Source organism: Petromyzon marinus, chromosome 14 (assembly GCF_048934315.1).
Source record: "Petromyzon marinus isolate PM22_M1 ecotype Great Lakes invasive population chromosome 14, UKy_Petmar_22M1.pri1.0, whole genome shotgun sequence".
NCBI lineage: Eukaryota > Metazoa > Chordata > Hyperoartia > Petromyzontiformes > Petromyzontidae > Petromyzon > Petromyzon marinus.
Genome location: NC_133680.1, coordinates 5,698,064 through 5,725,972, shown reverse-complemented (window position 1 = coordinate 5,725,972; position 27,909 = coordinate 5,698,064). Strand labels below are relative to the sequence as shown.

The 27,909-nt window shown below is 43.0% G+C and overlaps 1 protein-coding gene across 2 annotated transcripts in view; it reads left to right on the top strand.

Moving 5' to 3' along the window:
• Positions 1–15,596: 15,596 nt before the first annotated feature.
• PTPN12 (protein tyrosine phosphatase non-receptor type 12) overlaps positions 15,597–27,909 on the top strand; it is a 70,516-nt gene continuing 58,203 nt past the window's right edge. Inside the window, exon 1 of one of the 2 annotated variants that reach the window (XM_032954232.2) lies at positions 15,597–16,324. In XM_032954232.2, the coding sequence (XP_032810123.1) occupies positions 16,226–16,324 (99 nt within the window). In that variant the 5' untranslated portion in view covers positions 15,597–16,225. The remainder of the gene's footprint in view (positions 16,325–27,909) is intronic. The other variant, XM_032954233.2, reaches the window with a different exon arrangement.

The window sequence follows — 27,909 nt, the reverse complement described above, 5'->3', positions numbered from 1 at the left end:
GGCTCAGGCCTGCTTGGCTTCCAAGATCTGATTCGACCGGACGCACTGGTCAAAGCCCGTGATGTTTTAGATAACGCATTGTGTTCGGAAGAGGCATTCACCCGTTTGGAATGACCCTTGAATCTGACATTGTCTTCCGTCTGCATAGGGCCCTCATCCCTTCCGTCTCGTCGCTGCTGCACAGGCACGGAATCGTGAAGTAAATTTACGATTTGGGACGGTAAAATAAAAACTCTGTAGCAGAGCGCAGAGCCCTGGCCTTGCGTTACGGTGTGCGAGTTTGACATTACGACTTGAAATATCGTCACGCCGCTGACAGGCCCTGCCGGGCAGATATATAGTGAAGTGTCAAGGCCTCTGGCAGGTGGGGGCAATCCAGTGTTTGTCCTTTAGGGGCGATTTCCTTTTGAGCATGGAAAGCCATAGTGTGTGTCACCGTGCCAATATTATAGTCATGTTGTTTCACAGGGCTATACCAAAATAAATAAACTGAAACTGAACTGAATGTGGCTGGTGACTGAACATGCCTCGGGTGGAGGGGGAGCTTAGGAACACCTACCATGACTGCCTCGGTGTTACGAAAAAGGCACGCGAGTGACATCTATCGTCTCTACGAAGGAATTACAGTTGATTAATTCGACCCGTGGGAGGGTTTGCAACGCCGTATATGTATGGTTGGTGCTTTTTCTGGTTTTCATTTCAGCCAGAGCTGTCTGGTGCAGAGCTCCGAAAAAATATTCCCCCTGGAAGGTTACATGGTCCTTTATCATAGCAAAAGGACCATTGTCCAAAAATGTGCCTAGTATATGTGTTTTTCCTTTTCAGGCAGGATTATCAATTTAACACGTAGGCTTCTGCGACCAATACCATCCATAAGAGGTTTTTGGGTTAGATCGCGTAAATACACATTGTGCAAGAGCGCAGAAGGGTGGTCACCACATCTACGCCTTTATATAAGAAGCGAAACAGTTAGACTTCTCCACAAATCTGGTTGTCGCCTGACGAAGCGAGTTGTAATTACTGACGAAATGTCGTACTCAGTTTGTAAATATTGTAGCTTGGCTCTCCAACACACCGGTGTGCTGTGCTAGTGACGAATTGGCCACGTTCTATTTACGTGACAACCCTTACTAGTTGGCTGTGTCGGGTGGTGGCGGGTTTTAACGACACATTTATACATTTACGCGATCTAACCCAAAAAACCTCTATTAAGGATTATCAATGTTTACATTTTTTATAATGAACTTGCACTGCTTTTAACTCGTGTGTGTTTCGTTTACGACCGGTTAAATACCCTGTTTGTTGTGCAATATTCCTTAATGTTTACATTTTTTGTCTTTGTTGCAATCGGGGCTGAACGGCCTCACCCGTGTAATTATAACAAATCAAATAACATTGAACTCGTATCTTTACGCGAGCCCGTTTTACGAGAGTGACCCGCGCAGGACCTTGGTGAGAGAAGAAGGAAGTTACAGCATTGAATAAAGCATAACCTTGCAGACACTAAGTAGCAAACACAAGTCCCGCGCCGCTCAAGTAGTATTGGCAGGCGAATTAACACTGCAGCGCCAAGACGCGCCAGGTCCCGTTAACCGCATGTTCAAGGGATGTTGGAATGTGTCGAGTTGTTTTTTCGTGTTATTATTTGCCCTTATGCGCCAGAAAATAGTTTGTTTCAAATCCACGTGAGAAAGGGGAGAGAGAGAGACGCGATTTTTCCACAGTTATTCGCAGCGACATCGGAATACGTTTTTTCTTCTTCTTCTTCAAAAATTCGATGGAAGAAATAAAATCATGAACATAATTGGTAAAACTATTGACAATCTCAGATTTGTTGATGTAACGCGTGGGTTTCTACTTAATACGGCGAGGAACAACATTAGCAATGATGCAAGGGTGAGTGAGGTTAAACCAAAGCGGGAAATCTGGCGTCTTGGTGGAAAAGATAAAAAGTAAACACCAGAGGGCAATATTAACTTAGGAAGCAGGCGAACACTACAGCCCCTGGAATCGTTGGCCCAAAAATGCATATTGGTACCACTCATGGTGACAAATGCTAACAGTTATGTATTTTTACCATTTCATCTCGATATCACAAGCATATATTATAGCAAGGTCAACATGGTTGCTTTTTTATGGGGAAAGGTCGTTAGAGAAGGGTAATATATTGTAGTACTGTATGTTTGACAGGGAATTTCAAGTCATAAGAAAAACACCAATGTTATTTGAGACGTCTATGATATATATAATTGTTTAGATATTACAGCAATCTAAATCTCAACCGCCATAATATGTGTTTCTAATCTTTAGAATATCGGACCATCTACATAAATATAAAACAATACGGTTTATACACTAAACTAAAGACTCATGATCCTGGGGTCTGCAACGAAAATACAAGAAGAGACATTTTTATTCCAATTTGGTCAAAAAAAATATTGCAAAAGCCGCAATGCATGTCAATACTAGACGGCCCTTAATAAAATATAACGTCACGAAGCAATCGTTGAAGAGCCGCATGCCGCTCCAGAGCTGCAGGTTGCCGACCCCTGCCCATGATTGATACTTATCATGGTGCATACGAGTAGCATGGGCTTCTGGGCTACATCTGCCAGGTGCAGTGTGGGTCACGGGGTCACCGCTCAGGGTCCTAGAGGACAACGTGAGCTTCTCTGAGTTCTCAACACTGGGTTTAGGCCGAGTGCAGTCAACACAGTCTGATTATCTATGCACTGCAGTCACTGTGGTTCCTGTCCACTGTGGCAGAATGTGAACCTAAAAATAATTAAAAGACAGCCTCCACCGTGGGGTTGTCACCTGTGCTGATTTAGATGAGGTAGCTTCATGGGAAATCTGTAAATATTGCCCGGGACGTTAAACGTCCTAGTTTTCGTCAGTTGTGCAATAATACACCACTCAACTCAATTCATTTGCACGTAGTTTTCCCTTCTCCTGATGCTGTGAGATATTCTTATCCGTGATATGTCCTTGCGTTTTTGAACATAAGAAGTGGTGACCCTGCGTGTAAATGGAATTTAAAACGATGGTTTCAAATGCGTGATCAAGTGTGCTGCTGTGCATTCAAGAAGGAGTGAAAGTCATGCCCGACCGCGTTTTACTCCCCCAACTCGCCGACTGATTAAAATTACAATGTGGATTTATATTGTGCCTAAGAGTGACCGCATCTCAAGCTACTGTAGAGAAACAGCAACAACAAAAAAAGCCAACTTCATCACAGAGTAAAGAGAATGCCCTTCTTTGTCTGACTGCTCGACGCAGATAATGACTGTCAAATCACTGTGAACCAAGGGGGTCACATAATGGCTGGAACCATTTTTACAAATAACAAAAAAGTTCCTCCATGACGATAACTGTTTCCTGCCCACGCTTCGGGTCGAAGTGGCATTCTGGTGCAGCTGTGTATGGGCAGATAGCACAAGGTTAGAATATAATAGTTAAGGCCACTGTTCCCATAGATGCAGGGCAAAGAAAAGCGAGTGTGCCCTTAAACCTGACCCCTAATCCGAACCCTTCCATTGAACCCTAAACCCTAGACTCAACTACTAATCTTAACCTCTAACCCTCAACTATTTTTTTTTTAAACTAAAGAAATGATAACCCTTTGTAAGTCAATTAAAAGTTAAAGAAGCAGGATTTGGAAAGGATCACGTATGGATAAGTGCAACCCAAGAAAATGTGAACAATGACTGGGCACAAACATGTGGGGAATGTAGTCACTCCCAGATATCATACTGCACATTTATATCAGACACGGCATGGGACGATGTTTGACGTGCTTGCAATTACTTTCTTTGTAAAGGCCCAGCACTTGGACTGGCTCGCTACGGTCGCTTATTCATTAGCAGCACAATGAAGGCACTGAATGGTGGCGTAAGTGCATCGTGCTGCCTGGGTCACATAAGGCCATGCTGGACCGCCACTGTATTTATCGGCACATGTGCAGGCTATTACACGTGGAGTATACGACTATAGGGTAAATGAGATACTGCTTATATCTTACCACCAGTGTACGATTTATGAAATATCCAGGAAGGAGGGTGGGCGGGGGAGGGGCAGTATGGTTAAACGATCCCGATGACTAAAACATCACGAGAAGACCTTCATGCAATAATAGACTGTTCAAATTAATTAACGTAATAATATAACAAATAAGTGGTATTTCCATCATGTGTTGTTATATGCATTTTTAAATAATAATTTAAGTGCATTTTATCCTGGGAAGCCGCGCTGAGCGTCAAGACTCTACTTCGGGAGGGCCCTGCTACATGGAGATCTTTGGCCGATTCTAATGATGAATGTTTGGCTTCTTGTGCCAGGAGCCCCGAGCACCCGGAGAAAAGCCACCACGCATTGGAGGTGATGACGCTCAAAGGCTTTGCGTGGAGAGATTCAAGAATCCATTGCTGTGATTCCATCTCCTGGCCACCTTGCAGTCAGTCCCTGCCCTACAGCACCTGGCATTCCCCAGGAGTGTCCCATTTAGGTACAAATCAGGCTCGACCATCAACCCCACCAGCCAGGCGTGCCTCCCAGCCAGGCGCTGGCGAGGCACGCCTGTAACCAAGATCTCTGGAGGCAAGAGTTGGTGAATCACACGAATTCGTAGAATTCCCGACTTTCAATGGCATCAAGGCTGCCATCTCCTGGCTTGTCAGTGTATGACCGTACAGCAAGTGGATTCATTTCCATCTGTATTCCATCTGTACGTGGGTTATCTCCAAATACTCCGGTATCCTCCCACAGCTATACACACTCAAACATCCCAATACGTATAGGCTCAAAGAGTTTAACACGAGGGACAAGGTCAAAGGGCCCGCATAATGCGCATACGTAATGTGCGTTGACTCAAGAGCGCAGAAGTTTGGTCACCACATCTACGCCTCTATATAAGGAACGAAACAGGTGGACTTCTCCACAAATCTGTCTGTCGCCTGATGAAGCTAGTTGTAATTACTGGTGAAACGTCGTACTCAGATTGTAAATGTTGTGGCTTGGTTCTCCAACACACCAGCGTGCTGTACTAGTGACGAATTGGCATGTTCTGTTTATGTGACAACCCTTACTAGTTGGTTGTGTCAGGTGGTGGGGGGTTTAACGGCACATTTATTTATTTACGCGATCTAACCCAAAACAACCTCTATTATTAAGGATCATAGAGCTTGGACAATTGTTGGTGTCGGTACTCCTCGCCGCTTGACTGTGGGTTCCTGTGCAAAAAAACTGCACATTTTGCAAATTGTAGTTGACGTTTTAGATGCAGTGTTTTATTAATTACGCTCAATACAAATATTTTTTTGTAGCTTTTATCCTGGAGTATGGGGAGGTAACAACTGAAAGTTCAATCCAAGGGATAAAAAAAGAATCATAAAAAATCCCTCGCCATCAAATCGCAAACCCCATTAACGCTGTCAAAATATACCAAATTATGATCAACACTCAGTGCCCACGCACTCATGAGGCACACAGATATGTTTGGTCTTGGCTGCGTTGCAGAGTCCAGTGCACTGCATTCTCTCGTGTCAAGGCCACGCTCTATTAACCGCAGCACTGTACTTCCCAAAGGTACAGCCCTGCAATGTCTTGTTCAAGGCGTCGCTCTTCTACGCTGGCCACACGTTTTGGAAGTGGAAGGAGTGCCCAATAGGGCTGCCGCCACTTGTCCGGGTTTGACCCGGAAGGTCTCATCATTTTCATCTGTGTTTGGATGGTAGGAATTGATTTGTTCTGAGATGTGGTGATATTTTCTGTTGTGTTGTATTACAGTGTTCTGCACAGTTTTGTTAGACCCAGGCTTATGTAGAAATATGTCCAGGTTTGGCCTTGTGGAAAAGAAAAGACTGGCAACTTGAATACGTACCCACACTTGACCACCACACGTGATCTGCCCATCGACTAACTACAGTATCGTGTGCCGATTTTTTTTAATACTCCTGAGAGAAAAGCGGTGGGAAGATTTAAGAAACTTTCCAATCGCTTCGACTGCCACACCAGGGAGATGGAACTTTGCGACCTCTGAATTGCAAGTCCAACATGATAACCATTCCACCATGTCCAAAACCTGCCACTTTGCTGTCTGTCAAGCTCTATAGCAAGGAATGTTAAGTGAGTTCCTTCTTCAGTATTCGAGCGTGATAATTGATAAGGGATCCTAATGCAGCACGAGCAGGTGTTCCGTTCTCACTGGGGGGGGGGTAGGGGGGGTGCACGAAACTCAACTTCCAAATATACACACATTCCCCTCCTGAAATAAATTGAAGGGAAATACAATGAAAGGGTCCCACCAGACTCTGGAACCACGAGTGAGACGAGGACAGACCACTGCGTCATACGTCTATGTTAAGCCTTGCCTCATGACGTACGCCACATTGCTCACAGGGCATAATTTTATGTAAAATGAGTTAACTAAATACGCCACTGAGACTGCATTTATTTCTCAATTAAAATAGAGTGGTGACACAGTGGTTGGCGCACCGTGCTATGAACTCAACTGCCTGAATTCTATTCATGTGTGGAGCTTCATCTGTGGTGACAGAGTCGCTATCGCACTGCCATGGGAATCTGGTGCCTTGAGTTCAATTCCCACTCACAACTAACATTGGTCACTTGTGATATCTGAACCGCTTCTGAGCATCCCCATTAAGAAGCTGCACTGACTGATGTGGTTAAGTATGGGGCCGTCCATAAATGACGTCACGCACCTGGGGGGGGTCAGACATTTGTGACGATGTGTGACGGGGGGGGGGTTTGAGAAATGTGACGTCACATCAAAATGCGCAACTTTAAATAAATATAGACAACACGTTCTACTTAATTAAATAGACTTTTGAATAAATGTTTTCTCCTACAACATCAGAGTGCAGCGCCACATTAAATACGCACTACAATGACAATAGTGTAAAGCGATTTGAAGCATATTTTATTTTCAAAATGGAAATGTGGTTTGGGGAGGTAGAGCTTTGTGACGTCATATTTGAGGGGGGGATCTGACTTTTTGTGACGCCGTGTGACGAGGGGGGGGGGTCAAAAATTGTCCAAATTTGCGTGACGTCATTTATGGACGGCCCCTATGGTAAAATAAAACCCCAAAAGACGGGCCACTGCACCGCGCGCTTTCAGATGCACTTCTGCGACCGTCTGGAACGCTCTTCTTTACGATATTAGGAAGCCACTGGAGCTACGCACTTCTAAATCAAGATTGAAAACTCATTTCTTTAGAAGTACTTTTTGTGCTCAGTTTGTTGTCCTTCCCCCCGCATCTTCGATTACGAAAGAAGTTCAACATACATAGGAACATGGCAAGAGGAAGCCTTCATTCAACAGTGGCTTGACAAATAACTGTACATTATTACTATTATTTTTCAAGTCTGAGTGCCTGAGTGTTCACACTATTCATTGAGCCATTTTCTCGCGTGAAAATGTTGGCTGTTCCTTGTACGCACGTGATATGACAACTACGAAGAAAGGTGTCCAATATAACAGACCATTTCACAATAAAAGTATGCAACTGTCACATTAAGACAGGCAAACTCTGTTTTGAACCAAGAGAATACATTTTTGTTATGCCTCCAGAAGTGCTATGGTACTGTTCATGAGCTGGGTGTCTTGGAAAAGTCAAGCCGAGATTTGTATTAAATGCGAGCGACGCTTCACTGACATTGGGGATTTTTATATATATCATGACATTTTTGTTAGTTTACATACAAACTGTACCTATTACTTGCTTTTAGCTCTGTGCAGCGCCTTGCTACCTCTGCGCGAAACGCGCTTTAGAAGTGTAGATTTTTACTACTACTACAGGGAACTGCTTTGTACCGTATGTTTTAAAATGGCCTGTAAAAAAAACTGATTTGTGGGAGTGGACATTAATTTAACATTTCCAGTAAATCAATTGTCTTTTTCCAGGGAAGTAACTTGATATCTTGCATACGGCGATACGTTTCACTGCACACATCATATATGTATTAATATCTGATCCCCTTGACTCAAGCTAAAAACGGATGTGACCAAAGTGAATGTGACATGAACATGAAACACTATCATTCAATGCCTTCGCAAAAATATTCTGTTGCATATAAAACACAATTTTACTTTCATCATACAAGATTTAGCTTTTGAGCCCGATGTTATATTGGCTTGTCTGTTTTTTTCTTGTTCTGGATGCATATACAGTAATGTAATTTGTTGTTACATAAACCCTACATTACGCAGTTAAGATGAATACATTTTTGCGGCACTTGTAAAACTATACGAATGAAGGTATTCAGAAGTTGAATGTATTTCACATTTGGCTAAAGATGGGTGTGAAGAGACAATTCGATTACAAGCAGAAACAATTCCATAATAGGTGATTCAAATAAAGGATAATTGCTTTTCAGGCAGTTTTTTTTAAAAATATATGCATATGCAATTATTGGGGAACTGATAACTGAAGCAACAGTTTTGTCTACCAATATCTTATTGGATAAAGACATGAAGAGACAATTCACAACAACTCATTCTACATTCCCAGTGGTGGATGGTAACCAAGAGGTCAAGTAATTATCAACCGCATGCTTTAATTGTGCTTTAGCTAATCAAGCTTTCATTTAGAATACAGTATATATGTGTGGGTACAGCCCCCATTGCGTTCTAATTCTTGTCTTTCATATATAGTGCCCTCACCTGTCATCGGCTGTAACACACAAGCCATTTTTGTATAAATCAGGAAGGATGTTGGAAGGACATTGACTGAAATAGATGGCTTTGACCTTCATTGTAAGTCATGTTCAGTTCAAGATTACCTTCCCTTCCCTTTGAACATGTGTACGTATTTATATAATATTGTGGTGATGACAATAATAGTACGTGATTATAATTTACAGTCCTTTGTGAATCCACGACTGTGTGAAGGCCTCTCCACACCGTGTCGGTCGTGAAGATTCTTTAACTATATTTTACCTCGCTGGTAAGTGTTGGTTAAGTTAGCGGAATGGCGGGGGGCGGGGGGGGGGGTCCGATCTGGTTCAGATATCACTCACCAGTAACCACTGAGAATCAAACTGAGGTTGCCGGGTTGAGTGCGCTTACCGCTGCACCACCACTCCATCTCTAATATAATATACGTTACAAAAAATGCATGCAGTGCGTCCCTAGCCTATAGGCCTAATAGTTCTGCAGTCCTCTATATATATGAATAAGCTCACACTTGACAGTCTTGGGAGCTGCAGTATATTTATGGACATTATTTTTCATAGAACCTGCTCTCATTTGCCTATGAAGCATCCTGAGCAATTGTATGACTTGTGCTTTTCCGTGGTTTATGTTATTGAACAAACATCCATAATGCTGAACTGAAAATACACTGTGATTTTGCCACAATTCTGCACATGTATCTGTTAAATTGTAAAAAAAAAAATGTACTGTTGTGAAAATGTATAGGTGCAGCTCTGCTATGTCCGTCTCTTACCACTGCTGGTGAAACGGCATCCACAAGAGGAAGCTCCAGAAAGCCCCTTTAGAGCAGTGATTCTTCATCTTCATTGCAGCCTTATACCCCTTTGGTTCTCAATCGTTCAAATATTTGTTAATAAATTCTCAGGTTTGATGAAACAAACTATTTATACTTACGTGCCCGTGCTTATAATTTGTGTTTCGATTATATACCTTCTAAAACATTTCTGGCATGTCTCGTATCTGCAGAAAGGGCATCTTGCACCCCCAGGGGGTGCGTGCACTCCAGGTTAAGAACCACTGCTCTAGAGGGTATTTTTGGTCTACTCTTCCAAGCATAGTGTGCTCACCATTATGTCACAGCAGCAACCATAATGTAGTAGTTTATGTGAAACGAAAAAATATATAACTTCCCTTGACGACAGATCCCATGTATTTGTTTCTGAATGCTTTGACAAGGCTATATTTGTGAAATATTGTTGTCCATATTGCTCAAATGTATGTTGATGGCGACCGAAGGCAAAAGGACCAGAATGCACTTCTTTAGAAAATGCTGATGGTGTTTGCATATGCACAGAGGCTGTGCGCTTTCTACACGTATTCGTGTTATTAAAACCTTTTTTGACTTTGCATATGCCATCTTTAAAATATGGTGAATTGGTACACACTTTTGCGTGGTTCACCTAAAGTGTTTACCAAATTGCAGGTTCAGTCCTCTTTGCTTTATTATTGGCTTCATAAAATGTCCTTATCAATGTATCTTGTTAGGTCTCTGGGCCCTGAAGATTTCCAAGGAATCTTAAGAATTTAAAGAACGTTCGCAAGAAAAAAGAAGGTATTTCCAGTCTATAGCTGCCCGAGTAGACTTTAAAAAAAACTCAAAGAAAATTAAAGGCATAAGGCTAACATCTATTCCTTTAAGGTTTGGCTTAAATGTAATGGCACTACAAACCCGTTAAATGTAAGGTTGTTTTTCATGGTAGCTCTGAATGTTGGCTTATCAGAAGGCCAGATGAATAGAAGTATCCATATTCTCCCACGTCATACGTAAAACACCAAAATAACATGTAACGTTAATGTTACCTGTATCTTAATACACACATAGCATGCATTGCTGCAGCGTTATTAACCGGTGACATTTTGGATGTTGCAATGCCAAGAGGTGAATTTTGCTACAGAAAATACTTTGATAATCTCAATATACTGTAGTAGTAACAATAATAATATCAGCCCTTTGTCAATATACTGCCTGGCTAGTTAAGGGAGTTAGTTGGCCATACTTCACCGCACTGGTCAATCAGTTCGGGTTGGTGAAGGGGGCACCCAGGTCTTTTTCAGATGCACTGATCCGTGGCTTATAACTATACTACCAGTGATTAGTTGTATCGCGCAGTGTGTGAACCAATGTACCACCAAGCCACCCCGATGCTTCATATTCAGTGTAGTACTTGTCCTCTAATAATATCTTCCCAAACACGCAAGTCACTTTCCGATATAAACTAGCAACAATGAGCTGAGGCACAAAAGGTCATAAACATATGGAATTGTAAGGACGACTACTTTTAAAGGAAGATGTAACCCAACAAAACAAACATCTCTTATCTTTGATATACACACATAAACTTTGTGTCTAGGGCCGACCAACTGGTTTCAAAACTGTGGAATGCATATGAATACATATATTAGTTTATTAAAATTGAAATGCAAGTACTGTACTATATTCAATGTTTAAGGTGCCCGAGTGGAAATAAAATATTAGTATCATGCCACTAGATGGCAACATTACAACTTTGTTTTAGTGCTTCACATTCAGTTGATAAACAAAATGTTACAAGTATGAGATTTAAAGATTTTAAAGAAATACTGGCAGTATAAATATTACAACTATTACAATTGCACTTTAAACTTAGCAACTTGAGTTTAATTAACATCAGTGGCGATATCTGAACCAGTTCTGGGCTCCAACGCTGAATACTAATTGTGATGAAACACGGTCCAAACCCCCTCTCCCCCCCCCAAAGACTGACTTAGTAAGAGGAGGGCTTCATCCAGAAGTGGACTGATAAAGCACTGCAAACAATTTATGCAGTATAATATCATCTGGTCCTTAGCCACGAGATGGCATACAGCAATAGAATCTGAATCCATATTTGCGGGGCTTTTCCTGTTGTCCTCTCGTCCAACGTTTTTTTCCCCCCGTACTGTAGATGCCTCCCTCAAGTCACACACCCGTGAATGGAATTGGCCAAACATCCCAGTGTAGAACCCTCATGAAAAGAAAGTCTTGAGACTCAGCGAGGCAGTCACTGTGGGTTGGTGAAGGTGGGAGCATAGAATAATTGAAGTACAGCACAATAGGTTGCTGGCTCATTGGGGGCACAAATCATACATTAATTGGAGGGCCCATCCCCTGTACGAATGTATAAACAACTTGTGAGTTATTCTTTGGTTCTATCAGTAAAGTCACGTAGATATTTAAAAAAAATATCTCGTGAGATAACAAAATACATGTAGACACGAGACGTCGGCATATGAAGAAACAAGAGATACGACAGGCGAGACAAATACGAAAGATGAAGACAAATATGGATTAGATTAAATGAGATACAAACAAGATCTGAATGACATGACTTAGCTTTCTTCGTGTGCATTATCTTTTTATGTTTATTGGAATTTAAATTTGTACCTATTTGCTTCACCTCAATTTTCTTTTTATTCCGAGGTTACTTAAGCTTTTTCAGGCCATATTTTATTCTACATATGGCCTCTTTCGTGGATGGCAGTGGTGTAAATGTAGCCTTGATGTGGAAGGTGATACCGTAATGCAAACATTCAGAATGTGTAATTATTTTAAATTTCATTGTACGGTTCTGTAGCCAAGGAAGCGCCCTCTAGTGGCTGGAGTGGTCACGCGATTTCCGTTATATTAAACATCTGCAATGTGATATGCAATCCAAAATGGATATTACTCTAAATTTTGACTTAAAACTTTCGTGATTGCAGGAATTAATATTCTTTGCGAAGTCAACAGGACATTAATCGAATGGTCCTTACATTATAGAGTACTGTTGTCCATATAAATGACTCTACGCGAATACACCTTCTCAGTTTATTCATTTGGTTTATATCTTGCGGTCCGATCTGCTTTCACGTTGAGTTCTATTCCAGGTTTGCTAGTCACAATGAGGGCTTCATAAGAGTTCGTGAATGCAATGCATATATTATCAGTGTGTTTTTTGTTTGCATTTTGACCTTAAGTATTGTGGTAAACGCACACATGATTCCTTGTAAAAAGGTTTCAGTTTTGTTTCCAGAAAAAGGGGAAACCCCCTATTATATTTTGGTACTGGCAAAGGAGGTCTAATGATGTAGATGCTCACCCCGAGCCCTCATTACTCTGATAGTGGCATTGTCTTTGAGCTGTGTGACGCCTTTTGGTGTCCTCTGGTCTAGCACCAATTGAGACGAGGCTCTAAAGAAAGCCGTCTCTGGTGTGAACCAATCAGTTTCAAAGACAATGCATATATTTTTGATTTAAAGCTTTCGTGACTGCAGTGATTCATATTCTTGGTTATTTCGGTAAAGTCACGTTGAAGGGAAACAATAAAATATATAATACAATAAAATTCTCACATTGTTTCCCTTCAACGTGACTTTAACGAAAGAACCAAGAATATAATGCATATATTATCAGTGTTTTTTGTTTGCATTTTGACCATAAGTATTGTGGCTAATGCAAACATGATTCCTCGTAAGGTTTCAGTTTTGTTGCCAGGAAAAAGGGGAAAACCCTATTATTATATTTTGGTACTGGCAAAGGAGGTCTAATGATGTAGATGCTCACCCCGAGCCCTCATTACTTTGATAGTGGCATTGTCTTTGAGCTGTACGCCTTTTGGCGTCCTCTGGTCTAGCACCAATTGAGACGAGGCTCTAAAGAAAGCCGTCTCTGGTGTGAACCAATCAGTTTCAAAGACAATGCATATATTATCAGTGTTTTTTTTTTGCATTTTGACCATAAGTATTGTGGTTAATGCAGACATGATTCCTCGTTAAAAGGTTTCAGTTTTGTTGCCAGAAAAAAGTGGAAAACCCCTATTATTAAGAGTTCGTGAAGTTTTGATGTTCCTCCGGTGAAGGCGAGCAAACTAGTGCTTAACTATAATACGGTTCCATAGTTTGAGGTGCATGGCCACAATCGCACCGTGACTTTTTCGGTCATGTATGTCACTTATGTCTCTATGGGTATCTGTGTACATGTCTTGTCTTTTGAATTTACTAATTTTGTGCTGTAAGTTGAACTTATTTCGCACCGTACGTAGCAAACCGTGCCGATCGGAGGCGGGGGGAAAACTAAACACAAAAAGCTATTATAAAGAAATTAGTTTTCAATGTATTGAGGGACTGTATGTTGTCCTGGTTTGGTTTGGGACTTTTCGTTATTTTGCTGCCTTACCCACGCTTGCATTTAGTGCAGAAAAATGTACTCATGTGATTCCAACTTATTCATTTAATTTTAGTAACTTGCTTACCTTTCCTATAGTTTGCACGCCTATAATTTTTGTAGTTTGTTATTCTAGCGTTCTGACCCGCCCCTATTGGGGCGCGCCTGTGGAAAAAGAGCTTCATAGCTCATCGGATTTCTCCAGAATAGACAAGATTCTCAATCTGAAATGTTCTCAACTGTGTGGGTTGTATGGCCCAGGCGTCGGCAACCTACATAACAAGATCTATGTTGTTCGAATTCGGTAAACAAAAAAAACCCCAACTCGATATTTCAAGAGCCGCAATGCATGTGAAAACGAGTACGATGGGTCTTTTTAACATTCGTCACGAGGCAGTCCCTTGTAAAGAGACGCAGCCGCATGTTGCCAACCCCTGGTCATGGCCCGGCACGGATTTCTCCAGGATAGAAGAATTTGATTCTGAACTGGTCCCAGAGTGTAGGTTTATTGCATGGCCCAACAAGCCAGCCAAGCACCCCCCCGACCCCCGTGGTAACATGGCCGCCGTGTAAGGCGTGCCCCCCCCACCACCACAACCTTCAATATCTCGATAAGCGACACAATCCGACTTCCCCCCATGAAGTAACCCAAAACATTTCAACGACGTACAGATGCGCAGCGACGGCAACCCAATTTAATAAACACTTTTGTTTAAAAATTTTGATTTAAAGCTTTCATGACTGCAGTAATTCATAGTCTTAGCTCTTTCGGTAAAGTCACGTTGAAGGGAACGCGACTTCCGGTCACTGCTCCCTCGCGTTGCGTCATATCCGGTAAACCACGTGATTTGGCCTCTCCGCCAATGAGGGCGGTCATAAGTCGCGCCGCCATGTTGCTAAGGGGTTAAGCGAAAACCGCACTCCGTAACTGATCCCGACGTCGTTTGCGTTTTGCCTTGACCGCCTGCAAAGCGTCAAATTGTCGTCGTTGCTTCGACAAGAAAGAGGTGGGGGAGGGGGGGGGTTGTGTGGGGGGTAGTGGGGGGCCCGCTTGACGTGATGTTATCGCCCGCCCTCCTGTGGCCGTTTTAATGGCAAACGCCGCGCAGTCTCCCTACCCAACATGGCGGGGATCCTCCCCCCACCACCTACCACCACCCCCCGCGTCAATGCGGATGAGGAGACGCGGTCACGAAGCGCATCACGTGGCGCTGCATTGACCAATCGAGTTGAGTCGAGGCGGAGGAGTGAGTGGTGAGAGGGAGGAGCCGCCCGTGCTAAGAGGCGGGGGAGGAGGCAGAGAGGGAGGAGCCCCCCGTGCAGAGAGGCGGGGGAGGAGGAACAGAGGGGAGGAGCCCCCCGTGCTAAGAGGCGGGGGAGTGAGTGGAGAGAGGGAGGAGCCCCCCGTGCAGAGAGGCGGGGGAGGAGGAACAGAGGGGAGGAGCCCCCCGTGCTAAGAGGCGGGGGAGTGAGTGGAGAGAGGGAGGAGCCCCCCGTGCTAAGAGGCGGGGGAGGAGGAAGAGAGGGAGGAGCCCCCCGTGCAGAGAGGCGGGGGAGGAGGAACAGAGGGGAGGAGCCCCCCGTGCTAAGAGGCGGGGGAGGAGGAAGAGAGGGAGGAGCCCCCCGTGCAGAGAGGCGGGGGAGGAGGAACAGAGGGAGGAGCCCCCCGTGCTGTGGGCTCCCCCCCCTCGGACCTGCCCCGTGTGTTTCACGACCCCCCCCCCCCCCGACTTCAATCTCGGCCGCCTCTCGCTTCGTGTCGCCCCCCACCCCATCACCCGGACACCCATGGCCGGCCGCTCCCCTTAGAAGAAGCCCCAGGGTCCGGGCGCTCCGGGACTGGGAAGGGCGAGGAGTCAGCACCACCCCCGCCACCACCCTCCACCCCCACACCAACACGAGCCATGCGGAGCAGCTGAAGAGCACCCGAGGCTTCGGGCAGGACAATCGCGAAGGAGGCTCGCTTCCCCCGGCGACGGGGTAGGCGGCCGGGCCGTGCCGGGTTAGGGCTTGGGGAGGAAGAGGCGAGGAGGTGGCGGGGGCGGCGGGGGAGAAGAAACGGAGAGCCGGTGGAGCAGGAAGAGAGCGAAGCGGGGGAAGTTGTCTTGAGGAGGTGCTGCAATTACGGGGACGAGTGAAAGGAATTGGGGGTATGTGGGGGGGAGGGTGGTGAGTATAGGAAAAGGTGCGAGGAATAACGAGGAGAGAACGAAGAGGACGATAGGAAGAGGTGCAACGGGCGGATAGGAAGAGTGAAGGGGGGTTGCGTTGGTGAGGTGAGGTGGGGGGAAGCCTTCGAAGGGTCGTGAGGAGCAAAGGAGCACTTTGGCCATGGAGCGTGTGGACATCCTGAGGAAGCTGGTGGCCCGGGTCGCCTCTCTGCGAGACGTGGACGCGTACGGGGAGGACGGCTTCGCGGAGGAGTTCGCGGTGAGAGAAGGAGACCGTGACCCCCCACCCACCCACCCACCCCGTCTTCTTATTCTTCTTCTTCTGCATCGTCACCTTTTTTCTTATCAGTGGCAGCTAACGTTTTCCCTCAAGTCGCCGGTGTTTCTCAACATTGCAATGTCTTTTTTTTTATCTCTCTCTCCCCTTCCACTCGCCGTGCTTTTCGTTGCCTGTTAACAATTCTCTGCCGCCCGCGTTTTCTCTCCTTAACCCTCAATGCGTTTTGCGGCGCTGCCCGATGCCAAGTCAACAACGTGCCTCTGTCATGAACGATATTCCTGATTTAGCCTTGGCATTTAGTTATCCAAATCTTAAATAATGTGTCGATACATTACGAACGTTGAATAGAGAAAAATAGCTGGCGTGTCTTTTCCTTTGGCTTTGTTTTGAACTTTGTATGTTTTTCTTTTTGGTTAAATCTGTTCAATTTGTATCCGTTCGTGAATGCATTACGGATCATATATGTCATGTTTTACCACGACTAACGGCATAATTTTTTTAACAAAAAATGTAAACATATCAGAGGAAAACTTAGCGAGATGAACGAGTTTTTAACTGCACGCTCTAGAGTTTAGAACGTGCCAATTTTCGGAATGTCGAGCTTGTAATGTTATCGTCCCAAGCAAGGACATGATATTATAACGCTTGGAATTACATTGAGAGACAGAGAGAGGAGTCGTGTGGTATCGGACAAACATGTTAATGGCAGATATCAACTTAAATTTTGATTTAAAGCTTTCGTGACTGCAGTAATTCATATTCTTAGTTTTTTCGGTAAAGTCACGTTGAAGAGAAACAACAAAATAACAAAATATATATATTTTTTTTATTGTTTTATATATATTTTGTTATTTTGTTGTTTCTCTTCAACGTGACTTTACCGAAAAAACTAAGAATAAGATATCAACTTGTTTACAAGCGTGGGCTTGGTCGTCAGCACTTGTCGCTAAGAAGGAATGATGCTCGATAGTCGAGAATAATCACGGAGTGGCAGCCAAGGAATGGAATGCAGACAAGAGGACGTCCACCGATTTCATGAAATCGGCTGGTGTGTAGGTGCGAGGTGTGAGATGGAAACAGCTTGGGAGAGCCGTTAATCAAGCAGTGGATTGGTTATGACTGCTACTTGATTTTGTATATATATTTGTTTAAGCCAGGCATCCCTTGAAAAAAAAGGCTTATTCTCAATGTGGTTTTCACATGGTTGTAAATAAAATATGAGATAATGGATCATTCTATATACCTTACAACTACACGAATGCCCTCTGAGTCTGCAATTTCCTTAAGCAAGGGAGAGCTGGGACTAACACCGAAATGCAACAATTGCAAGCTACAAATACAGCACAGACCAACAACATTGCCCACAGTCCACGTGAAAATAAATACGATTGTGTTGAGGGATTATATTGCAGAACTGACAATCATAATGTAACATTTTTATGCATGTAATCTTGAGCGTTATTTGTTGATTTAATTTACATCAGTTGTCTGCCACAGGGCAACTTCTTGAGTAGGTATCAGTAAAAAGTTAAGCCTCTGTTTTGGCCAGCTTCCGCGTTAGAATAATGAGATGCTAGTTTGCCGTCTGACTGCATGATTTATGGTCTAATTGGCCGTGATTAATTATCTGTGTACCTTTGTGGTACCCGCAGTCTAGGCCTGCCCCTTTTATTAGAATGCTGAACCACTTTACAAATTAAGTATTGGTGCACAGAGGCAGATTGGCAACATATCAGCACATCAGCAGCTGTCAAACTTGTCGGCTCTAAGAATTGTAAGTCAAATCATGGGACTTTTGATCAAAAGCACTGGACTGTCATCCCGGACACGATCCCATATTTTTGACCAAAGGCTAAGCGATAGCACAAACATTGTATGCCAAACATAAACCTAAAGCACTGACCACTACTAACCCACATTAATTAATGACAGGTACAAAGCAGGGTTAATGCCTATCACATTCAGTGATAAAACCGACAAACTGATCACCTGTAAACCGTAACTCTTAAACACAATACCGGTACCCTGAACGTATAACCTTTATTATTACACGTTAGTTCAATAACTATTTCATAAATAATGTAGGGCTAAAGCTACTGTGTAGGTTTTGGTAGTTTTGCTGTATAAATTTCAGGAAGAAGCTTTCAGCACGTGGATTAAAACATGAGACATTATGCGGTAACAATTCGAAAACGCATCGGAGAATTTACGGTCAAAGGTAATTGATTGTACATCTAGGGAGGGCCGGTGGTTTAGGCCACTACTAGATGAGGGCCTTCCCATATAATGTGGGTCATAGAGAATGTTTGTATATATATGCCGGGTTGTGTAGGTTGGCTAAGGTAGGGATCATAGACGTGGCAGCATAGAAGTACATTACAATAATGGATTTTGCTGCACTGCCCTCGGCTGTCCACTCTGCAGTCATGGAATTTATAGCCTATAAGACCTGTCGTGCATGGTTTGTCTCTCATCCAAGAAAGATCCAGGCTCAGATGTGCTTAACTCCTGAGATCTGACAAAATCGGGCACATTCCAGATGAAAAATATGGCCAAAGTAAATTTCTTATGGCCTGTGTAGAATGCACGGGCAATGATGTTTACATGTTGCACGATGCCATATAGCTAGCTGCCCGATGGCTGCTGTTTCAGTGGTGTGCGTGCGGTTTTGGCTGAAAACGGGCTGCTGTCACCGCTAAGGGATGGGCCCAGTGATGCCTCGGGCTCTGCATGTGTACTCGCTGGATTTTGCACATATTTAGGCTAAATACGCCCCACATACTTAGCGGTTACCGTCTGCCCGTAGCTGCTGCCTTTTGCCGTTAAATTCCAAGCTTCGCCTCCAACCGCTATAGTTTGTTGCATGCTTTCTTGCTCTGCTTCCAATTATTTTTTTTTAACAGTGAATTGCGCATTTCAGTGAATAATGTCACTCAATATTATGCCGGTCAGCATTTATGGGTTTTTTTTTCTGCAGTGTGTTATTGGCAGTGTTATTCCACGTGGAATAAGAATATCGTGGAGACTTGTCAGTAATATTCCCTTTCTGCGTCAGGTTTTTGTGCCTACAACTACCACAATTGCTCAGCTTTTCATAAAAAAGCAACCCATCATCTTTGAGTCTCTATCAATACACCTAATCTTTAATCCAAGGGCAACCCTCAATTCAACTTGATACCTTGAAAATCTTAACGATTTGTTTGTCATTCCAAGTACAACATAATTTCGACAGACTGCTCCAGTTGAAAACCCATGGGTGGAATTTATTTTTCTTCACTTGGCGTTTGCAATATTTATGCTCTAATAGGTTAATCTTAATATGATTCTGAATTAAATCCATTCCTTGAATAATATTTATTTGTGTTTGCCAAGCCAGTTCTGTTGCATGTGTTAATGCACAATGCAAAATTAATGACTGCACCAATTAACCACTAGCTGTTTTACATAACATAAATAGTAAAAAGAACGGGCATGTTAGGATGACCTTGGATAATTGCCTGACCTGCTTCAGGACCTTTTAGGACTTGGATAATGCAATTTTCCAGAATATTTACCCATTAAAATATATGAAATTTAGCAACAACCTCAATTAACACGTTTATTTTTTGTATTTCATATCGATGCTTCATTTTGCTAATTCATATGTTATTTAGAAAGGTCTGTGTATTCGCTGCTAAATTAGACCGAATCTGTCTCAAATGCGGCTTTGCCCGGTAATGTGTTGGCAGGCGGCGGTATCAAAGGGTGTGCTGTCCTTCGCAGAGACGTTAAGATGTCCATTGCAGTTTGCTGGTCCTCGACGTTTATTATATGCCACGGGATCTTCGTCAAAAGTAGGCCATTGTGTTCTGGAGTCACGGCCAATTAAAAGATGGCAATAAATCATTTACTGGAACAAAGCAGTACTTCTGTATTAAGATGGCATTTGCAGCATCGTGGAATTAATCTGGGGTTGCAGTAGCTAAAATAAATAAAAGCACATTTTCTCCAGCGGTTCGCTAAGGATGCACTTTCGTCGGGGCGGTGCTGAAATAAGTGGCGTGGCCCCGCCACACTGCCAGACATATTGTATTATTTAACGACAAACAGCGCGGCACTGTTTAGCGCCAGGCATATGACTTCTGATCCATTTTCAGCGCTTCGTTGTAAACAAAAAAAAATCTTGTTTATGAGGTCACGTAAGCACAGCGAAGCATACGTACGTACATACGTGCTTTCTTGTGTGTTTAAAGCACATGTGAAAGTGTCCTCAGTAATTCAAGCTAACTTCCACAAATGTATACTGTATACAATGAGATCATCATCAGTTAATTTAACAAAAAAATATTTACTATAAGTTGCAGACATCTATTAACTAACTAGATATTTCTAACTGCAGATCTTTATACTAACTTATTGACTTAAAGCTTTCGTGACTGCAGAAATGCATATTCTTTGGGTCTTTCGGTAAGGCCATTAACTAGGTATTACAAAACGGATATTAAATGTCATAACAAGGTATGGTTTTGGGAACCAGGTCTCCCTTGAAAAAGAGACGTTTAGACTCAATGGGTTCCCATCTGATCGCTTACATAAATAATCTGAAGATATGTTGATTCACCAAACAATAACAGTTATTACACTCACTATACGTGGATTCAATCATGCATGTGGTAATCAGGAATTATGTATTCAAGTCCTATGGAAACATTTTGCTAATGTTATATGTTGCCTTAAGAAGTGAACAAATTGTATAAACAAAGCAGAAAAAAATCTGAGCAATACATACGAGGTGGTTATAATTTGACAAGATGATCAATTCTTGAAGCAAATCATGACCCATAATCCTGATAATGGCATTGCGTTTCAGGGGTGGGGGAATCAAACCTGCTACCTACCATCCTTTTCCCTTGGCTTAATTTTGCTAAGTGGAGAGCTTTCAGATGTAAAATATGGATATGCTCTAAAAAAGGTACAGCCTTTGCTGTAAGAGCCGTGTCTTAATGAGCAGCCACTTAAATGCTTTTTTTTCTGGAAATTTATAAAGGATGGTTGTGTTCATTTTAGTGAAACTGTGGTTTTTTTGGTCACAAGTTTATCCACAGTGATTGTGCACAGAAGCACGGGATTACACGCATTTGTTATCGGTGCAACAAGATACGTACACTCTCCTGGCAATAACATCCACAGTGCATTTATTTTTCTCCAATGGTGCTCCGTTGCTCTTCTTTAGCACGGGATCGAAAAACAAGTCGGCCTGCATGACAAAACGACTTATCTTGAACTAATCAATGTACTTACCCATTCACTCCTTTATTTATTGTTGTAGTCGCGTCGTCATACGCTCTGTTTCGATGTGAGGCCTTTCAAAGAAGCGGCTGTAATGTGGGTTAAGTGTACCCTTGCATTTCGGCCTTCAAGACTAATGCCGTTAAATGAAATAAAAGCCATGTGCCAGAGGCCCTCTTAACCCTTTTGCTTGAAAGCATCAAACAAATCCACATTATTGAAAACCAATTTAACACTGAGGTTTTTTTTGTTTCCATTATGCAGGCTGCACTTGGTGTAGGAGGTGCACGCAGAGCCAAACATTTGTGAAATGGAGTGCCCACGTCTCTGCAATTCTCGATCCCGACTGATATCTTCATTCGCATTGGGACCAAACTTGCTGAGCGTGCCCTGGGCCACACTGAACACCAGCAAAACTCTATCTTTGGCCTTTCAGAATTTAAGGGCACAAAACCCTTTGGGCAAATACACAGTGTACATTAATTTTAATGGTCCACTGCCACCGTGGTTGCCAGGACTTGCCTATATTTCCTCTTTTTATCAAGACGGAGTAGTCCTGCAATATTGTAAAGGCATGGGTCATTTTGGTATTTGACCACATTTTAAAAGTTTGTTCTGATAGAGCAATGGGCCAATAGGGTGTTCTTCACCTAACCTGCTTGTTGAAAGTAAACGTCTTGAAACTTTATCTCAGACCAAATCGCCCTGAATATACCCAATCTTATCAGATCTCTGAATCTAAATAGGGCTGTGGCTGGTGAATGCTTGGATTAGTGACCACCGTTGCATACCAGGTAATATAGACGTGGGGCTGCAAGTTGGCCAGAAGATGACAGTACACCAATGGGTTTAGTCCACGATTGCTTTAGTTGATTGGATACATTTGTGGATTGGGTCTCACTTTTCGATGCTCTGAGTATCGTTCCCTCTTACTGCATGGGTTTTTTTGTTCCAGATGCTCATAAATAGAATTGTAAAAACTTCCCGATAAAATGTATTGATACCAAGTGAGGCTTTCCTGATTAAAGGACATCATTATCACCTTGGTGAAATAACGTTAAAATCTCTGCTTGCAATATTTTGATATTTTAATACGATGTTTTTATAAGTTACAAGAATTAGAATTTCTCACTATGATTTGAGTGAAACAGTTACAGACACACGAGCCTCTTCTGCAAGATCATAAATTATCCAATATTTGTAGGATTAAACTTTGTACATTTTTAACTCCTGTGTGAAGACCTGTTGGTGTAGTGAATACAATGATAGAGAAGTGCACAGGGTACATTTCCATTACAGTCAGATGTTTGACATTTAAAATAAAAAAAAACCTTCCTGTTTACGGTTGGTTTGAAGTTGTTTTTGCTCAGCCAATGATACATATTCCACTGACAGCTTACTTTTGCTCCTGCATGGAAACATTAACCTAATGGCCACGAAGAAAATGTACCGTATGCGTACATTTACATCCCTCTTTTGTAATTCTACTGCTGAATGAGGGCCTGCCCATGTCACGTTGGGTGATGGTGGTAATTTGGCAATATTTCTCGATAATGCTCAGTGTGGGGGGGTTGTTGAGGAAGGAGAATACTACTTGACGTTGGAGCACAGAAGTTCAGTGCAGCAAAGGATTTTCCAGTACTGCCCTCTGCTGTGCACCACGTGGTCCTGCAGCCCTATGGCAACCTGTCTTGTGCATGGTGGTTACCCATCCAAGCATTCAATCCAACTTCACTCCTATATAGCTTCCGAGATCCGACAGGATCTGACAGGATCTCGGAAGCATTCCGGATGATGTGGTTACATAGGCTGCCATTTTATGGAAGATGAATGCAGCCTTTTAAATTGCTCGCTCACAGTAGCAGCCAGCGGGTACTGCTAGTTGCCAGTGGACGCCACCTGAAGTCATCTCGCCAGCCATAGGTGGTCAGCAGACCGCAGACGAGACACTATCGTCATGCCCTGCTGGGTTGGGGGAAACTGCAAATGCAGCCTTTGTTTGATGCAGCGCTTTGAACTCGCTAATAAAACGCCACCAAGCCACGTTTGTAAAATGAACTTGGAAATGTAGATCTTTGGGAGCCCTCTCCTATTTTTGAGCGGTGGATTGTGAAGGAGGTCATTCGTGGTGTGTAGTTTTGTACTGTGCAGCCTTGTGAGCTCCGTACGGTGTTGATATGCGGTGTGGCACAGCGGAGCCTCGGAAAGTCGTTATAATTTTTTTACGTGTTGCATACCACCTATGCTTCCTGTTTGGCATTTGTGGTTGCAGTTGCAGTGTCCAGCTCAAAAGGAAAGCAGTATGGGCTCTCAGTTGTGACATCGCGAGTTTAAAATTCTAGCCTGGGTCAACTTGGCCCAACATCCTTTTAGGGTCAGTAAAATAATTAGCACCCAGTTGAGCTGTGTTGTTTCGTTGGAAAGCGTAGCAAGTTGGTTTCAACCCAGTCACCAAAACTTCACAAACCCTTCCCCATATTAAGGTGTTGTCGGCCAATTATTGAGTGTTTACATTTGGGAGGAAACCAGAGCACATATTTTGTATGTAATGGTTTCACTTGACTCCTCCAGCCACTAGTGTCAGCTACATAAACTAAAGTGTTCAACAAAGAAAATGTTATTTTGTCATATCGTGACCCTGAATTGTGATGAGTGGAGGTTACATTTTTACTGAAGACTGCCAGCAAAGATGAGCCTTACTCATCATTATTAGCACCACCACCTACTGCTATTGATAAGGGAATAATGTTCATAAAATGTGTCTGTGCAACTGTGAGACAGCAGCGAGTACGGGAAGCTCAGCACTCAGAAAAAGACAAACATGTTTCTAATTTGATGTTTTTTGCAAGCGTTGTGTGAACACCGAATAAGAAACGGAAGTATTCAAACTAATTTTCCTCTTGCACTATTTGCTGATAAGTCCATGCCCATTCAACTGAGTGGACATGCACAGTTATTTATTTGAATGGCTTCTGTTTTTCATTGTAAAAACGAATCTGTCACAAATAAAATAACTTATGCCCAGTCAGTAACTTACAAAAAACGAGTTTATAAATTTTTGTTGTTGTATGTGAAGCTTTGGTTCATGTTTTCTGTAGAGGTTTTCGCAACCGTTGATGGAAATGTATAACGAAATCCACATTTCGGTTGGCACCATATTGACTTTCCCTACAACACAGAACCTTAGTCAGCAAAAATTGTATGAGCGGCAATTATTTTTTTGGCCGCCCCAGTCATTTTCAGTGGTTTATTCATCGTGTCGGCAGCTGAGTGTGGGGGGGGGGAGTACTGTAGTTTCTTTTTACCCCGCACACAGTTTACTCTTTGTTGGCTACACAACACAATCCTCTGAAGCAAGTCCCCGCGTACGAACCGCAGTAGCCCGGTGCTAAAGAACCTGATGGACATGGCGCATTTCTCTCTCTCTTTCTTTTAGAAAACATGTTATTATTGACTCGTCGGTAAAAATTCACGGCGCAGCCTTTCTTTCACGGCAGGCAATAACCACTGTGGCGCATGGCCTCCCGCACCGGTCTTGCGTCGTGGCTGCATTGGCGGTAAATTTGACTGCTTGCCCTGCCATATTGCCAGGTTCCACCCCCGAATGAAGAGCTGCGGCTACAGACTATCAAAATAATCGATTCGCCTGTCAATTATCCATTGCAATCATCGGACAAAATATATCCGTATATATACGATTTGCATAAATACTTTAAAAGCGCAGCCCCCGTGGGTGGGGATTATTTTATCACTTTTACGTGGGTGCATAGAAGTAGAGTACAACACTGATTTTTTTCTGCGCGGCCCAAAATGTAACCCTGCAGCCTAAAACACATGTTAAGCGTGGTGGGTGCCGATATAAAGTCTATCCTGGCTTAATCATGCTTAGCTTCTGAAATCTGACAATATCGGACACATTCCGGTCGATTAGGCTGTGACTAGTACACGCACTCTTTATACAAATTTTGTCACGGGTAGCAGCATAATATTATCCAATTGACTTTGCACACCTGGGTCCTAATGCTGCTTAGTGAAACCGGCATGCCTCTGAGAATCTTGATCTCCATCTCGCCAAGAATGCTAGGGAACAGATAGTAATCTGTTCCTCGTACTGGCATTAGTCGCGATGTTCAACTGCTGTTGCTATCCGACCATACCAAGCGGTGTACAGTACTCGGTGTTGTCGCTGCATCAGCAGTTTCACAGGGGACAAAACTATATTAGTTTGTGTGTTTATTGTTTTTACTCCTCACGTTAACGTGTACGTGCGTGCCCACGTGTAACTGTGCATGTAGTTAATGCGTTTGTTTACTTGAGGCCGTTTCATCGTGGTGGAGTAGGGTGCAAGGCGTGGTTGTGGCTGCGACATTAAGATGTGAAATGTGAAGAGGAACCGGAGTAGGTGGTTGGCACTTTATAAATGCCTACGAGCAGGCTCGGGTGGGGGGGTCCTGCAATACACTCGCCGCTTGTGTGTTCGTTCTGTTTTGACTATTAACTGATCTGATTGTGAAGGTGTTTTGTCATTTTGTGCTGGCAGCCGATCGATCGCTGTCTTTGTTTTCATTTAATGTCATTCACACAGACTTAGGAATGCTTTATATTGATGTCGGTGGTTTTCTCCTACTAATGCCACTTTTGCAAGTACAGTAGAATATTGTATAGAACAAGTAGGGAATACAGGGCATGTACATTTAGTAAGCAATTGTTGAGCATGTACAAATTTTCGGCGATTTCATTTATTGTCTATCAGTAGGTCAATTGCACTGCGTTTAGGGTAACCTATGAGCAAATTGCCCTGAATGCGCCTGATCTCATCGGATTTTGGAAACGCAAGCTGGGTTGAGCCTAGTTAATAATTGGATGAGTGACCACCTGGTCTTGCCAGGTGCCATAGGCATGGGGGCTGTGAAGTGGCCAGGAGATGGTCGTGTCAAATGTCACCCCCTCGTTCATACGCGCAGTGCATCGTCTCTGGTTACTCCGGTTTCCTGATAAATAATTTGCATCATTATAAACATGAAGAGATTTTCTTGTGCAAAAAAAATTGGGCCCAACAGTGCGTCCACGTTAGCGGTGCCATTAAAATATAGCCGTGACAGTTAACCAGCCCTTAAAAAGAAACGCAGTCCTGAATTATTTACAGAGGGGGTGGTCTAACCATCAGAACGTTATTGTCTTAACGAGTATTGATGTCTCGCGCGATTTAGGCAGAGGGTAAACAGGAAAACACATGGCTATATCAATCAGCTTACATTAGTTGGATCAATAGCATCCGTCCGATTACCCAAACTTAGAGGAACAGATCCCATCGGGAAAGCTATTTTCTGCGAGAATCATGGCTAAGTGGAACATCTCCTTCCAAGCATTGAGACCTGCTAATAATAGTGTCTATCCATGAAAGCCCTCACTGACTCTCTCAAGACTATTTTTTAGGAGATTCTTGCATTGAAATCTTTTACCCAGGAATACCTCACCGAGTCACATTTAACAGCACAGATGTTATTTTAAAACAATATGTACTAGTAGTAATAATAATGACCACTACCTAATCCAGGGAAGACTTACCTAGTCTCCAGATATTTTTTTTCAGGAGGGTCTTGCTACATTGGGATGTTTGTCCATTTCTGATCATGCGTGTTTGGATGCAAAAGGAAACTGGAGTACCCAGAGAAAATCCACACATATGAGAAAGTAACTCAAAGCTTTCTACAGATGAATTTCAAGATTCCATTGCTATACTTCCATCTGCCGATCACCTTATAGCCACCTGATAATTAAATGTTTAAATACATTTTCAAACTGCATTTCCTTCGCAAGAAATAGCAATAAATAGCGTTTACGTTCATGTGCCCAAAGGGCATTCTGGACGAATTGTTTTCCAGGAGCATTTGTATTAAGCAAGCAAATCCTGACGAGTTTCAATGTTTTGAGTTTCATCAGCAGATGGTGGGAGTGTGTAAGGCTTCTTGACTCATGCAGCAATAAGTAAGTGTTCAAATTTCAAGTTCATTTTGTTTAACCAGGTGAAGAATTAAGAGACCAAGAATATCCCTTTTGAATGAGTGATCTGGGGCATGAGTCTGCTATGTTTAGTTCCAATTGAGTAATGTGCTGGTTATTTTCAAATGTGGCCTACTCTTGGGAATGTCAGGGGATCTTCAATGTGCGCTGTCAAGCACACTGCGGGAAGTGTTACACCGGCAGCATTAACCAAGGTGGCCACTGGATTCAAACAGCGAACCTCTGCAATAAGCGGTGAATACGCTACCATCGGGCCATGTCACAGACCAACA